This window comes from Pelecanus crispus, chromosome 3, assembly GCF_030463565.1.
Source record: "Pelecanus crispus isolate bPelCri1 chromosome 3, bPelCri1.pri, whole genome shotgun sequence".
NCBI classification, from domain to species: Eukaryota; Metazoa; Chordata; class Aves; order Pelecaniformes; family Pelecanidae; genus Pelecanus; species Pelecanus crispus.
The window spans coordinates 56,041,399-56,057,489 of record NC_134645.1 but is presented as its reverse complement, the minus strand read 5'-3'; the positions used below and the strand labels follow the sequence as shown (position 1 = coordinate 56,057,489).

General features: G+C 46.0%; 1 protein-coding gene across 1 annotated transcript in view; it reads left to right on the top strand.

Annotated features, from left to right (window-relative positions):
- The first annotated feature begins 4,326 nt into the window (after positions 1-4,326).
- The window catches only part of IGF2R (insulin like growth factor 2 receptor), a 62,613-nt gene continuing 50,848 nt past the window's right edge, over positions 4,327-16,091 (top strand). The window contains exons 1-2 of the mRNA XM_075708621.1: positions 4,327-4,448; positions 12,794-12,927. Coding sequence (XP_075564736.1) covers positions 4,327-4,448; positions 12,794-12,927 — 256 coding nt within the window. The remainder of the gene's footprint in view (positions 4,449-12,793; positions 12,928-16,091) is intronic.

Genomic DNA, 16,091 nt, shown 5'->3' with positions numbered 1-16,091 from the left:
AGAAACGGTGAAATGAGAAACTGAATGAGTAGCAAAAAGAGCAAGGCACATTCAGAAATAATGGCAATGGGTGTGAGATTAGGAAGACTAAAGTTTAGGTGTAGCGAGCAAGAAAAAGGGAAAGAAGAGCAAACAACCCAGTGAATGGTGCCTCTGCTTTCTGAAGAACAGCACGGCTCCATGGAAGAGCCTTATGAAGTTTTCACAAAGTACAAAAAGAATTATTTTATTATAGTGGAGCTTACAGACAGCTAGGAACAAACTGTCAAAACTTCACTGGAGAAAGAATTTCCCACAATCAAATGTAAAACCAGCTCTGGATTCTGAAAGAGTTTTTGTTCCTATTTATTGAAAAGACAGAGATCAGATATAAGTGTTAAAGGGAACTGAGACAGTGACGGTAGAAACAAGCTGCCTCTCAGCCAGCCTGTACTGCACAGCTGATACTGGCCACATGAAGCAAGACTGTGAATCAGAAGAACATGAAGTGTGACATTTGACAGCTGGTAAACTACAAGGAAGACTCCTAGAGGACCTATGTATTCATCACCTATTCATGATACCATGCCTACTGAAAACCATCCAGAACTTGGAAGTTTCAGCATGAGTTTCAGGTATACCAGGATTTAGTGCAACGTAACTAGCAGTCATAGTGCTGAGCCTCTCCTGAAGAAAAGGTAAGATTATGAGATTACATTTCAGAATATTTTAGCACTGTCCCACGGTATCCAGTTAGCTGAGATGCCAATATCATTAAACATGGGTGATAAATATTTTAAATTATTATTTATATATGATACTCAGAATGAAACATTCCTGTCTATTTGCAAAACATAGTTTAGGATACAAAAATGACTGACACATAGCTCCCGCCAAGATTTATGCACATACTTAGCTTTAAACATGGGAGAAATTCCATAGATCTTGAGAGAAACACTGGATCCCCCAGATTACCAAAGTTAGAAAAAAATATATAGGAAATGGAAACAGTCACAGGATTGGAATCTGCATGCTTTGCACGGGATTGGAATCTGCAAACTTTTACTTTATAATTTTATTTTAGAAGTATTTGTATTTACAATGTATACTTCAGTATTTATGCAGCTCCATAGCTATCCTTGCTGTGTTGCAACTTTGATTCATTGTTAGGTTGATGCATATGTATTAGTAACGCAGATGAAAGTAGAATTTCTGGTTTTTTCCTTTTTAACTGGGATTTTTTTTCCTGATGTTTCAATTCTGTTCTTGTTCAGTAGCTGTTCACATACTTTTCTCTGTATGCAAAGAAACTGCTCTGAAGCCTCTGAGTCTTGTGCAAATATAGGGGCTGACGCATACAAAGCAGTATGCAGAATGAAGAATGTAACTCCTATGAACGTCTTCATTCTTTTGTCAGTAAATGACTTTGATTTAGCTCTTATCAGATAACTGAAATTAACTGTTTATACACCGCCAGGCCCTGATACTGCAGATCGTTATACGCATTCTTAATGTTAGCAAGGTGAGCAGTCACATTGTCTTCAGTGGAGTCATTCACATGCTTAAATGCACACAAAGATAATTTCAGGAATAAAGCTCTATTTGCAGAAACTCAGGTAGCTAATAAGATCAGAAGCTACAGTACGTCTGCCTGCACTGCTGTCTGCAGTGAATTTCCTGGTCAATAAATTTTTAATTCAACTTGGTAAGCAGAGACAGAATTTACCAGTAAGTCTTAGGTATTTGCATTGCTCTGTCTAGAGTGAGTGACGCTCATACTGCCAGCAGAGCAGCACAGTTTAAGAAACATAACCACAGAAATAATAAACTTGGTATTCCTTTAGTCTACTGCTTTTGTCTGCTCTTGAGCCTTTGAGTTCATGCCATCAAGCTTGTCTTCAAACTATACAGGCTACAGTCTTAAAAGCAGACAATGGATTCTTGGGTAATCAGATTTGGAGCTTTAAGGAATCCACTGGAGGCTAAAACAAAGGAGCAAGAGTGAGCAATAATCCATCATATAGTAATAGAAAACTGCCAAGGATAACAGCATTTACCCAGTCCTTTTCATTAATTTTTTTTCTCAGGTTCTGAGCAAAGATAGAAGGATTATTGTTTCATGTCACAACTCTCTTTCCAGCATAAAGACTGAAGGTCTTCTCTTCATCAGCTGAGGACATTGCTATTAGGTTAGGCTGCAATAACTCTAAAAGCTAAGTTGCCACCACAGCTGAACAGACCAACCAATGCAGTCCTCTTTTGGCTTTACCTTCCTCTTGCTCCTCTGCCCTTGTACCAGGATTCATCACTTCACTAAGCTGCTACAGCTGCTGAACCAGCAGAAAACTATTCCTTTTTTTTCAGCAGGCAATTTTTTTTGTTGGACTAATGAGTTGAATTTTGTTGAGCAGCTTTACACAAGTACAAGCACATCGTGTGCAAGCAGACAGGCAGAAGGGACCGGGGACTGAGGCCACACATGGCAGTGGGGAGCCATTGGCTTGACTTGAGCTGTAACTTCTGGCATCTCTGGTCACGTGAAATTTCACAGCAGCTAAAGCTGACCTTACTCGGGGCCTCCTTCCCCCACAGCGCCAGCTATGCCTTCCTGTCCCCCTTCCTGAGATGGTGTCTCTGTTTGTGCAGATATGCAGTGAGCCAAGTTAGCCAGGAAACTGATACTGCTGAAAACGTACCTAGAAGAATCAAAATAGTATGTTAGTTTTCAGCCAGATCAGCATCTGTAACCAGCTGACTGCCCTGCTGCAGAAGAACTAATGCTACTAAAAAGAGGTGGAGTATGTAACCGAGAGAGATGAGGAAGAAAGGAGTAGATCACAGCAGCCTGGAATCAGGTTAAACTGCCATAGAGGCAGATCCTCAGTGCCATCGTTCCTTTGGATGTCAGGGAATGGGGCAAGAAAAACAGAAACTACTTCAGCTGCAGGCCTTTTGCGTTTCTTTGTGCAAATGACTTTTGGAAAGCATTCATAATTAGTGAACAGAATTTCTTCACACAAATAAGAGAGCTGTCTGTTTAATGAGCGTAATTTTTCTTTCTCTCTCCGCACCTTCATGGCTCTTCCCACCCTCAAAGGTGCTTTGCTTCTTAACTGCAGTTTCATGAAAATTAAATGCCAAGTCCCTCTTTTGAATCTTAAGCACCCTAGTTAAGATTTGCTAAATCCTGGAAATAATCTATTGTACAAGCTCTGGGCCGACTGGCTCTTCTTAGTAGTCCAGGAGGCAGAGGTAATAGGAGAGTATCTCTCCCATTTCCCTCTGATGAGGCTGCTGCCTTGTGCAAGCCTCCCCTCCTGCCCTCCGTTTGAAACGGGGGACGATTTCCACACCATGCCGGCTTCCCTGCTGTCGGAGTAATTTTTGCAATACAACCAACGCCGTTGCTGTCATTGCCGCCTCAGTCTCCATCCCTAACGGGTTTAGTGTTCTGATCTCTCCCAAGACGTCACAGCACATTTTGAGTAACTTATTTGAAACCCCATTTAACTTTTCCCAAACAGCGTCTCTCCGACTCAGCCACCGTGCCACTCAGTGGATTTCACGGGGTGAGCCTCCGCACACCCAACCCCACCCAAACGCCAGCCCGCCCAGCGCAAGGCCCGGAGCCTCCCTCCCGACAGCCCGCAGCGGGGCAGGCACTCTGCTTCTCCCAGAGGGATGACCCGTTGCCGAGGAAGGCAGCAGGTCTGCCCCGCGCCCTCGCACCCCGCACCCGGGGGGGTGCAGAGGGCCGACATCCCGGGGAGGGGGCCGCCCGGTTCCCCTCAGCGGCTCGCAGCGACGCCGCACGGCCTAGCGGTGCCGCCATTACACCCTGCCGCCATTACACCCTGCCGCCATTACACCCTGCCGCCATTACGCCCCCGCCCCAGGGGACTGACCGACGGACGGACGGACGGACGGACGGACGGACTGACTGACTGACTGACCAACTGCCGGGCCGGAGCGCGCCACAGCGCTGCGGCCGCGTGCCGTGCCACCGCCCCGCGAGGGCGCGCTCGCGCCCTCGCGGGGCGGTGGCACGGCACGCGGCCAGTGAGCGCGCCCAGCACGTGCGGGGGTGGGAGGGGGGGGGGCGCGGTGGGTGGTGTCAGCGGGAGGCTCCGTCCACTCCGCGGCAGGGGGAAAGGGGCGCGTCACGTGAAGCGCCGCGCCTGCACATGACGGCAGCCACATGACCGGGGAATGGGCGGACGGGTGGGGGTCACATGACGTGCCCGCTGAGTCGCCGGCGCTCGCCTGACGTCCCGGGGCAGCTGCGTCCGTTCGGCTCGGCCCGCGCCCACGGCACCCGCCGCCCCCCCCCCCCCCCCCCAACTCCGCATGGCGCTGCCCCGGCCCCGCGCCGCCCCGCTCCTCCTCGTCCTCCTGTTGCTGCCCCTCGGGCTGGAGGGAGGCGGCGGGGCCGCCGCGGCCCTGAGCGACGCCTACCGGGACCTGTGCAGGTGGGCAGCAGCGGGGGGGCGGCCGGCGGGGCGGGACAGGCGGCGGCTGGAGAGGGCATTCCCGCTGGGAAGGGCCGTAACCGGCGGAGTGTGGGGCGAGGCGGGCTCTCCCGCTGCCTGTGCTCGCTCCTGCCTTCCGCGGGGCCGCGTGTGAACGAGCGGGAGGTGCGGGGGGCTCGGCGGGGCCGGGGCGGCCCGAGCGGGGCTTTTGGTCGCCCGTTTCTGTGAGGGCCGGGCCGGGGAGCGCCGGGGGCCGCGGCTGGGCGTGCAGGTGCAACCGGGCACAAGGCCAAGCCTGGGTCTGTAGCGAATGCGCCGGGGGGCTGTGGGGAGGCTGCGGGAGTCTCTTCGGAGGGTGGGCTGAGGGGGGTCGGCTGGCTGGCGGCGTGGAGCCGTCCCCTGTGGGAGCTCCTCCTGTGACCCTCTGCAGGTACGGGAAGCTTGCAGGTGAGAAGATGGGGAAGACTTGCTCCGTTCAAGTTGCCCGTGGCCCGGACTGCTGGTTTATGTCACTGTATCTGTTCTAGCGTGGAAAAAAAAAAAACCAAAGCGATTTGGAAGGGCCATCACTTGACAGTTAGAATCATAGAATCGTTTAGGTTGGAAAAGACCTTTAAGATCATCCAGTCCAACCATTAACCTACACTACCAAGTCCACACTAAACCAATCAAGGGTAGACTAGACTAAACCATGTCCCGAAGTGCCACATCTACACGTTTTTTGAACACTTCCAGGGATGGTGACTCCACCACCTCTCTGGGCAGCCTGTTCCAATGCTTGACCACCCTTTCCGTGAAGAAATTTTTCATCTTTTTACTAAGGATATCACAAGATTCCATTAAGTTGCTTACAGGGAAGTTAAGAAAGATTTGAGAAATGGGAACTGCTATGTGGAAATAGCACTGTTCTTCGTGTTTTGACTTGTTCTTGCTCTGAATTCGGCCATGAATTTAGTCTGGCAACAATGTCTTGCTAGTCTTCGCTTCTTCATTATTTAGCCAAAATATGCAGCGGTACTTACAGGAATGTGTTATCTAAATCAGCAGCACTGGGCAGACACCCATGTAACCCAGTGAATGTAGCACTGAGGGCAGAAGTTGGGGCACTGGAGGGAATGGGCTCTCCTCCTGGCAGAATCTGGGGTATGATACTGTTAAATGATGAAAAAGGAGGTTTGCTTGCAAGGTTAACCCATGAGGGTGGCAAAAAATGGTTTTGTCGGATGACCACCCTACTTGTAGAATTGAGACAGAAATTGGAAACTGTTGTGTGGCTTCTGGAGGGAATTTAACTCCTCTGACTCTGATTTTTTTTTTTTTTTTTTTTTTTAAAAAAAACCCCTAACCTACCCTAAATGACTTGGTTCCCAAGCAGTTCCTATTTTGAGGATAACGTTAAGTCCTATCAGTGTCTGTCTTGGTTTTTTTGCATGTCTGTGATAGAGGAATATTTGTGAGTGCCATTGAGAGACATGCAGTCGCTTGTTGGATGCAAATTACTTAAGCTAGTTTCCTTTTGTTACTGGCAAGTGAAAAATAAATAGTGAATAGGTATCATAGTTGGCAGTTTTCCTTTTAAGGTGGATGGCTTCAAAAATGTCTGCTTGCTGTTGTGCAATGGTGGGAAAAACTGCTTTGAAGGCATTATGCTTAGTAATCTAGGATGGGTAAAGGAAAATACAAGGACTTGCAGTCTGACAGGTGGGAAGACCCCATGGAGATCAGTGGTGAAGTGTCATCTCCGGCACAGTTGCAGAGAAGCTGTCGGGTGAGGGATGATGCAGTTTAGGCAACGCAAACGCACTACTGGCTGATGTCTCAGCCAAAAGATACAACATGGGTGTGCAGGACGAGTCCCTGACCAACCTATTTTTGCACTGCCTTAAGACAAGGTTTTGATTTGTTTTACAACTGTTAAGAAAACAGTGTCCTGACTTTTGTGTGGCATAATAGGACCGGTGAAGCTGCAGCAGCCTCTGTGTCTGGTTTGTGAATGTCAACAGGTGGGCAAGGAAGGAAAATGTTGGGGATTAGAAGAGGCACTGACTCTCCTTTAAATAGGAGTAGAATGATACTCAGGCTAGAAAAGCTGTCTTGCAGGGAGGAGGAAAGGTGTCAAAACTGTTCTGTGCAAGAACTGTGGCATGGGGCTACTTAAACTTGAGTTAGTGGTTTTCATTGCTTGTTTTGTGTAGCGTTACTGCTGGTATGCTTGAACAGTCTGAGGAAAGAAGAGAAGCTTTCATTCTCTGAAACTGTCAAATGTCATGGCTTGTAGTGACTGGTTTCATCATGCATTCTCCTTCATTCTTGTGTGCTCCAACAGCTGACTGTGCTGTCATGTGACTTGCAATTGGAATTCTCTTTTTATCTTCTGTGTAGAGGTGTCTCCAGGATTGCTGCAGTATGAGCACCTGGGGAAGAATACAGGGAACTGGTTGGATGTAGGAGGTTACTAGCCAGTTCGGTCTCTTTCCCTGTTTTCCCTTCTTCCCCTTACATCTTTCATGTGACAACACAGGAGAAGCAAATTCTGGAATTACTTTTGTGAACTGGTCTTTAAATGTATCTACTTCAAACACAAAAGAAAGCTTGACAGATTGGGTTCACCTTCCATGTAACATCAGGGAAGTTACTGTAAAACTTCCCTTCTCTCAAAAAAATTGCAGGAAATGTTTTGAGTATGATGGCAGAGTAGCAAATACAAGCTGCCTCCTCTGCCTGCTCTTTTGCCTGATAATCTACCCTGGATGAGAGATGATTTGACAGTAGGTAATGTTTTTTGTCTACTGTGCAAGGATAGGTGGTGGTGCATAACTTCTATAACTTTTAGACTCCTGAGTGGAAGGAAAACTTAAACTGGTGTACATCACAAGATTGCTATTATGCAGAATTTCTGATTTTGGGGTTGTAAGTAAAATCTACTTTACATTTAATGTTGTAGTTGTTTTTAATAACACAATTCCTACAGTTGACTGTACATACAGTTTCGTTAATTCAAACACTGTCTTTTCAGCCTTTGTTGTGAAACCACAACTGTGCTCTTGTGTGCTGCTGGAAACCCTGGGTTTAGTGTTCAGCTTAGCCTCGGTGAAGCAGCATGTGCTGAGTAGAGAGAGGTGACCTTTAAGTGAACTCACTCAGCTCTATTAAGTGCTTTGACATATTTAAGTGGGAGATGTCATAAGTAAGTCATTATTGGATTTATTTGCATATGTGCCTGGTTGCTTCACATGCCTGGGAAGCTGCCATTATAATGGCTTAAATGTGACACCTCAGCACATGAGCTTCCTATAGGTCTTGCGTACTTGAACTTCAAATTGCTATCCCTTTTCTTATGTGTTCTGTAAGATGACGTAGTAGATGTGGTTTACGGTGTAGCATAAAAGACCAAAGGTCTTTTGGATGGAGAAAGCTGAACAGCTTGTGGTATAACTGTAAGGCTATTACGCATGATGCATATGCAAGAAAACTGGCCTGAAGACATGCACTGTGCGTGATGGTTGGAAAAAGTGACAGGTAAGCTAGAGCAGAGCTAAGCATGAGTAGGGGATTAAAAAGCTCTTGAAGCATAGCAATAGCTTTGTACCTTGCGCCATTCAAGCTCTCCTTTTCTGTAAGGAGAACTTGCTTTGACATAGATGTTTCTTTACCATAACATATTTGTGCTAAAATATTAGCCACATCTAATAGTGGATCTGAGCTGCCAGCTTCAAGTTTGAAGTGGTCATTGTGGAAATTGTTCCCAAGCTTGTCTACCTGTGATCACACTGGCTGAACCTGCTCATAAAGACCTTCAGGCGTTAGTTTCATCTCTGTAGTGTTCTGATAGCTGAGGAGCTGCTGGGCACAAAATTGTGTGGATGCATAATCACATACAGATCCACTTTCCAACTCCTGTGGTTGTAGGTTGTCTTGTCTCTGTGCAGGGTTGTCTGTGTAACACCCCTTCAGCAAAATGAGCTGCTTCAGTGCATTCCCCGGAGAGCAAATGCGTGTTTCTTTGTAACTACGCTTTACAGCTGTTTGGAGCAGGGTGTACTCTTCTTCCTAGCAGTCAACCCTTGGGTAAGAGTTTGAGAACCAAAAACTTGAGCGTGCTTATGAGAATGGTAGCAATAGTCTTTCTGGTGCTCTGTTGCATTTGAAGTGGTTCACTAGGGCTCAAACCTCAAAGTCACTCTGGCGTGGGGACGCACGTGCTGTGACAGCCGTTAGCCGTCTGCACCCTGTCTGACTTCAGTGCCCGAGCTACTGATTTGCAAGGTAAACTAGACTTCCTGATGCTCGTATCCCTTTTCCCTGAGTTGCTGCTTTGCTTGTCAGAAAAATGCAGAGCTCCCTGATCTTATGACTTGCTGAGAAGTAGTGTAATTTTCTTTTTCATGCTGGTGCTTCAGTGTCTTAAAAACAAAGCTAGGCAGCTGGAAAGGCTGACCTGCAGGCAAGGTTATTCCCAGTAACTCGTTTGGACCTTGCTTGCACAACTGCTTTCGACAGTGGCCTGGGTTGGTGCTGCCTCCAGCAGGAGATCCTGCCTCCCTGCCTGCCTCCCTGCCTGCCTCCCTGCCTGCCTCCCTGCCTGCCTCCCTGCCTGCCTCCCTGCCTGCCTCCCGCCGCTGGTGCATGGCCAGAAACTGCTGTGAGCCAGACTGGGAACTGGCCAGGCTCGGTCCTCTCTCCACACACATGCGCAGGCACCTGTTGTTTTTGCTGAGTTAATTTTGAGAGAGGTCAGTCCCTGGGTCCAGCTTGTGTTGGGCGCTGGGGCCAGCAACACGCCGGGGAGGAGAAGGGGAGGAGAGCCTGCCCTGGGGTGTTGACGTGGGTGTATGTTTCGGGCCTCTAACTGTGGGATTGTACACGGTTGGATTTATCTGGAAACAGGCATCATGTTGTGATTTCAGCAAAAATAACTGTTTGACAGTATCACGGCAGATGCCATGTTTGAGCCCAGATCTTGAACTGCACCAGAAATGGCTGCTTCAACGGTGTCGTCTGCGAGGCAGCAGCTGTATTGAGCCCCCTGGATAGAGGGTGCATTGCACCCCACTCTATGACCAAGGCTGTTGCTCTTTAAAACTATTGGTGTGACAGCTCCCTAAACTAGCTCAACTGTATTGAATCTGGGATAGCTTAAGCCCTTCAAACAAGATAACTTCGGCTGGCCGTGGCGAAGGGGGCAGTTGCATGAAGCATTGCTGCTGGTGGAGGTGAGTGCCGAGCAGCTGGAGGAAGCCGGTCCGCGTGGCGACCTGATTGCCAACAGATTGTTTCCATTACAGGATGCAGCAGAGAGGTCAGCTTGTATCTTTTTGGAAAGTAGAGCACTTGAAACTATTCCCAGGCATTGATTTAATGCCAGGAGTCTTACTTACGAGAGAAATAATTCTTGCTTTTACGGTGAAAGTGTATTTTGCATCTTGCTGATGAGAACAGCTGCTTAGGCTACATCCAGCCTGCTGTTACTCCCAGTGAATAAATCCTGCCCTGCTCCTCCCACCCATTTAAAAAAAAAAAAAAAACCACCTAGAAAAAGTCCCTTGAACTTCCTTGAAAGTAGTACTACTCTGAAACTGCATTAGATTTTCATTTTTTGTTTGCCACTGAAGGTGTGGTTTGGAACATGATTAAACCTGGGATTTCTTATTTCTTTTCTGTGGAGTGTTTTGAAGGACGACTCAGCCTTCCCTGTCCAGGGGCCTGTGAAAGGGCAGAGGGAAGGGCTGGCTTCAGTGACTGCTTTGCTTCTGTTTTGTAAGCTGCTCATCTTGTTTCTTTTTGCTTCTGGCATGTGGGTGAGCTGACTTGAAGATGTTGATTTCCTATATTTCATAACGTGGAACTGGGAAAGCAAAACCCTTAATCTCACACAGTGATAATTCTGTTGTGTGAGGAATGTAGGTTCTCATTCAGTTCACAAACAGATTTTTAACTTGCAAGTTCTCTTAAAAAAAAAACCAACCCAAAACAACCCCAAAACCAAAACCAACAAAACCCACACTGAAGAGCACTCCAGCTTGATCAAAAACTTTGTGCCTTTGTATTACGTTACCTTTTTGTTGTCTTCCAAAGCCAGTCAAAAAAAGAGTACTGGAGCCCTTGGGAATTTTTCCGTGAAATGCTAACTTTCTGGAGCTTCATTGTGAAGAAATTGTATTTTGATAGAAATGCATTTTCTTCTGGAGGTAAAAAACAACTTTAGTCTTAATCTGTTGTTGTTTTCAGAGCCCTTGAAGGTAGAGTCAGGTTCTCCTAACTTTTTGTGTGTGTGTTGTCAAGCTTTCTTCCATTGCTGAACTTCGGTTATTCTGTACTGCAGCTTAATTGTCATCATTGTCCTGCATCGGGATTGTCTTTATCTGCTTCAGAAATGCAAGAAAGTAGCTCAGAGACCTGATCAGTACGATTATAAAATGTCAGCTCTGCCTGCTTATGAGGAAAGAATAATGGCAAGTATTTGTCTAGGATTGAGACAATTCTTGAATCTGATTAAAAAGTAAGTTTATTGGTGTTTTGGGTATGAGTCAGTACCTCGTAAGTAATTTTTTGAGCCTTATATTATTATATTTGAGCCTTTATATCCCAATATAATTAGGATATAAAGTTGGGTTTTTTTTTTTTTTAGTTTGCAGAGAGAGCTCTCATGTAGTTGTCCCTCGCTTGTTCCAGCCATTAGCAGACTGAAATTAATACGGCTGCTGTAGTACAGGGAAGCCAAGAACCCGTAGTCAGTAATTAAATGGAAAAGTATGTGGTATCTTACTGCTGGCTCTTTGATTAGAGAAGGGATGCACTGGATTTGAGAGTTCTTGGAGGACTCAAAATCTAGAGTAAAGTAGCTGAACTGCTGTTGTCCCTTCCTCACCCAAGGACTGGGCTTCAGAGTAGAGCAAGAATGGGTTCTCCTCCTGGGGGAATTTGGGGTACAATAATGTCAAGTGGTGCAATACCTATGAGCTGGAGATTAAGGCAAATAAACCTTATGGATGAAGCTTCTGGTCAACTTCTAATTTCTTGATAGCTGAGAGGGGGGTGTTGAGCTCCCCTGCTAGATTTGGTACTAATCTGTAGGTTAAGACAAATGCTTCTATGGGTCAGATAGATGCATTAAACCCTGTGTGAGTTGTAAATAATGGGAATACCTAATAAATCCCTGCGCTGTCCTCAGTTTTCTGATGTGATGGCTCTATATTAAATCCTACTGAAGTTTCCACTTGGGATGGAAGGGAAGCTGGGAATTCTCTTGTGTTGCAAAAATCAATACTGTGCAGAGGATGCAGGCTGCTGCCAGCTCCAGAAGAGGTGTAGCTGAGCCAAGCTGACAGCAAATATTTACTGATCTGTGCCTTTTTAACAGAGCTTGGCCACAGCACTGTGCTAGTGAGCCAGGCTGTCTAAAGACCTCCTGACTCCAAACTAGCTGACCTGGGCCTGCCTTGAAACTGGGTGGTGCTGTGTCATGAAGCTGACCACATCTCACTGCAGTCTTAGCGCTTGCTATGAGAGAAATAAATCCTTGCTCTACCTCTGAACTACACTGTGTTTAATTTTTTTCTTCTGTTACTCTGATTTATTCCCCACTGTATTTAACCAGAGCTTCATGTTCCTATATCAATTTTTGGACAGCTGACTTTCTGATATGACTGTAGCTAGCTAGTGTGATCTTTCACTGAGTTTCTCGTGGATAGCTCAGCTTGCTTTACAGCTTCTGACATCAGCCGTCAGAAACTGTCCTTTCAATATTGAGATAGATTGTGTGTGTGTGTGTATATATATATATAAAATGCATAAAGGTGCAGCTAGGCCCTAATAAGCATTAATAGCATCTTTCAGTCTGAATGCTAAGAGAATCTCAACACCAGTTTTGACCCTGAAGGTAGGTGGCTCCTCTGCTGGCAGGCAAGATGTGGCTGGCTGTTCTATTCCAGTTAGACTTAGCATTTCTGCCACTGTTATTTGGTATTGATAAAGTGCAGTAGTACACAGCCTGCCAAAGATGTTTGAGAAGTTTATCAGGCTCTCAAGGGAAAAGGTTCACCACCTGTGATATACCTAGTCAGAGTGGCCTTCAGAGAGATTTGAGGGGGAACAGTGGGCAGTTGGGTGTTCAAGAAAGGGGAAAATGGAGCTGATATATGTTCCTCAAGTGGTTAAATCTCTTTTGTTCCTGGCCCCAACACAGTAACAATTACTTCTGGTATTTACGGATATAGAACACGAATATGAAACTTGAGTTAGTGGTGCTCTTAGCTTTATAACTCAGTTATTTCAGGGACTGGTGTCTAGAGGATGGCAGTGCAGAAATATGAATACCAACTGACAGGCTTTTTTTTTCTTTTCAGTTACACATGGGAAGCGATTGATGTAGACAAACAAGTGCTTTATAAAATAAACTTCTGTTCTGGTGTTGAAGAGTGTGGAAGATCAAGTGCAGTCTGTGCATATGACATCAATAAGAAGACCTATATGTCTGTAGGTAAGTAAACAAGTGTCCTTCCTCACGAGTAGTTCAGAGTCATGTTAATGGGTGGTCTTATAACGATTGCAAACTTTGACATGTTGGCGAAGATTTTTTTTTTTTTTTTCCTCTTTTTCTTCTCAGAACAGTGTAAAACTTTATTCTGTTGTAGATTTACTGGGGAGATTTGGGAAAACATGATTTGATTGCAGATAGTCACTTCACAGGACAGTGAAACTTAGCTTATGGTCTAGTTGACTGTGCTCTAGTGTGAAACTGTGCAAGGCTATCTCAAGTAGAAATAAGTGCATCTACCTGTGGCAAGATATGCACTGTGCACAGCCTTGTTCGAAGCTTTGTACTGAACACTGGCTAAAGCTTGAGTTGAACTAGGAAACTATACCACAACCCAGTCTGGTGTTACATCAGCTCTTTGTTCAGAGTCAGGTTACTCTCCTCTGTAATGCAATCTTGGAGTATTGCTAAGCTTCTGGGCTGTCGTCTTTAAGTTGTTACACACAGAAAGGAAGGTGATTACATGCAGTCCTCTGTTTTCAGTTACACTTGTCAAATCTGGTGGCTGCTTCAGTAGTTCACAGATGTCCTTGGTATTCTGAGGATTGGTGGACATCTGCATGCTGATCTAAATATGAAACTGGCATATTCCTATACACATGCTTGCACATGGTTTCATCAATCAGAAGCAGCTTGTGCTCTGAACAGTATTTGTGTGCTCATTTTCATGGATGCGTGTTACTTCCAAGGTTGCTTCTGTGCTTCAGCTAATGAAACAATAATATATGAATACTGATGAAGAGGTTTTCTGATAGCTGACTGTTACTTCTAAAAGAATAAAGCAATAGCTTTCTGAAGAGTAATATCTCTTCAGACTGCCTCTTAGTCCTGCAGATCTGAAGTCTGAATCCAACATGCTTGCCAATCTTGCTTTCCATTGGCAGACAGCTCTTATGAGAAGCTATGAGTCTTCAGTAGAAGTGTTGGAAGATGGTGAGGAGGAAGGTGATTCTTGCCTGTATGCAGATGCACAGTGGCTAGTTAGCTTCCATTCTCCCCACCCCTCTCCATTAACTGTAGAGATACTTTGGTTTCAGACTGTGGTCAATCAGTGCTTTTCAAACAAACTACTAGGGTTGCAACCCAGGCTTATAAAATCATTGGGTGCATGAATAAAAGTATACCTCAGTTCATGGCTGCATGTTTTTTATGTAGTGCAGTATATCCAAGCTCCAGAGTTTTCTGGAATGACTGGTTAGATGCATCTGAGTTCAAACTGCAGCTGCATATAGTAGCATCTTCTACTCTGAGGAGCATGGCATCTCAGTAGACCACTTGACGCTGTTAATGTGCTTTATTCCTAAAATGTACAGCAAGAATTTTGTTTCATGCTGATGTGGGTCTCAACTCATATGCCGTTGAGGCTTCAGTTGCCTCTGGATTACAAAAGGAAGCAGCGTCTGGGCATCTGTTTTAACATGCTTTATTGAGTGAGACTGGAATGTGGCAGGTTGGGGAAGCCTGTTCTCCGCAGGGAAGTGTGAGACCTAGAGGCTTGTGTAGGTTTTGTTCCACGCTCCTTGTGGAGAGAGGAGGGGAGAACAGAGCTGGATGATGCCTGTGAGCAGTATCAAATATTCCGCTGTGTGCAGACCTTGAGTGTATTATTGCCTGACTGCTACTGGGTGGAAGAGGATTTGGCAACAATCATAACTTGGTCTTGCAGAGGCCGTTTGAACTGATTCTCAAGGGTTAAGCCACAAATCCAGTTTCAAGTAAGACATGTTTTTAACTATCCTGCAATAAAGTAAGAAATCAAGGCAGTGCAGTTATCATCAACATTGAATTTTGCTTTGTTTTATTGGTCAAATTGTCTAGGTTTTGTTCTTGTTCATGGTAAGTCTGAGGCTTATTAGTGATGCCTGCCATGCTTCATCATACTGCCTCTAGTTGCATTAGAGCTTCAGCACCATCACACTGAGTTGAGATCATGCTAATGGATTATCAAGCCTCTTGTTCGTCAAAAAAAAAAAAAAAATCACTCTGAGAAAAGAGGAATCTCCTTAATCCACGTCTAGGCAGGTGTAGACTCCCAGTGTAGATTCCAGTTACCTGGAAGCTAAGGCGAAAGCCCAGCTAGAACTCAGTCTGGCCACTGTTGTAAGAGATAATAAAAAATGTAAGAGATAATAAAAAATGTTTCTACAAATACATTAACAACAAAAAGAGAGCCAAGGAGAATCTCCATCTTTTATTGGATGCGGGGGGGGGGGGGGGGGAGCAACATTGCCACCGAGGATGAGGAAAAGGCTGAGGTGCTTAATGCCTTCTTTGCCTCAGTCTTTAATAGTCAGACCAATTGTCCCCAGGGTATTCAGCCCCCTGAGCTGGAAGACAGGGTTGGAGAGCAGAATGAAAGGCCCATAATCCAGGAGGAAGCAGTTAATGACCTGCTATGCCACCTGGATACTCACAAGTCTATGGGACCGGATGGGATCCACCTGAGAGTACTGAGGGAGCTGGTGGAGGAGCTTGCCAAGCCACTCTCCATCATCTGTCAGCAGTCCTGGTTAACAGGGGAGGTCTTAGATGATTGGAGGCTTGCCAATGTGATGCCCATCTACAAGAAGGGCCGGAAGGAGGATCCAGGGAACTGCAGGCCTGTCAGCCTGACCTCGGTGCCAGGGAATATTATGGAGCGGTTCATCTTGAGTAAGCTCAACAGGCATGTGCAGGTCAACCAGGGGATCAGGCCCAGCTAGCATGGGTTCATGAAAGGCAGGTCCTGCTTGACCAACCTGATCTCCTTCTATGACCTGGTGACCTGCCTGGTGCATGAGGGAAAGACTGTGGATGTCATCTACCTGGACTTTAGCAAAGCCTTTGGCACAGTCTCCCACAGCATTCTCCTAGGGAAACTGGCGGCTCATAGCTTAGGCAGGTGTATTCTTTGCTGGATGGCTGAGCCCAGAGAGTTGTGGTGAATGGAGTTAAATCTAGTCGGTGACCGGTCACAAGTGGTGTTCCCCAGGGCTCTGTTTTGGGGCCAGTCTTGTTCAATATCTTTATCAACGATCTGGATGAGGGGATTGAGTGCACCCTCAGTGAGTTTGCAGATGACACCAAACTGGGTGGGAGTGTCAATCTGCTCGAAGGTAGGATGGCCC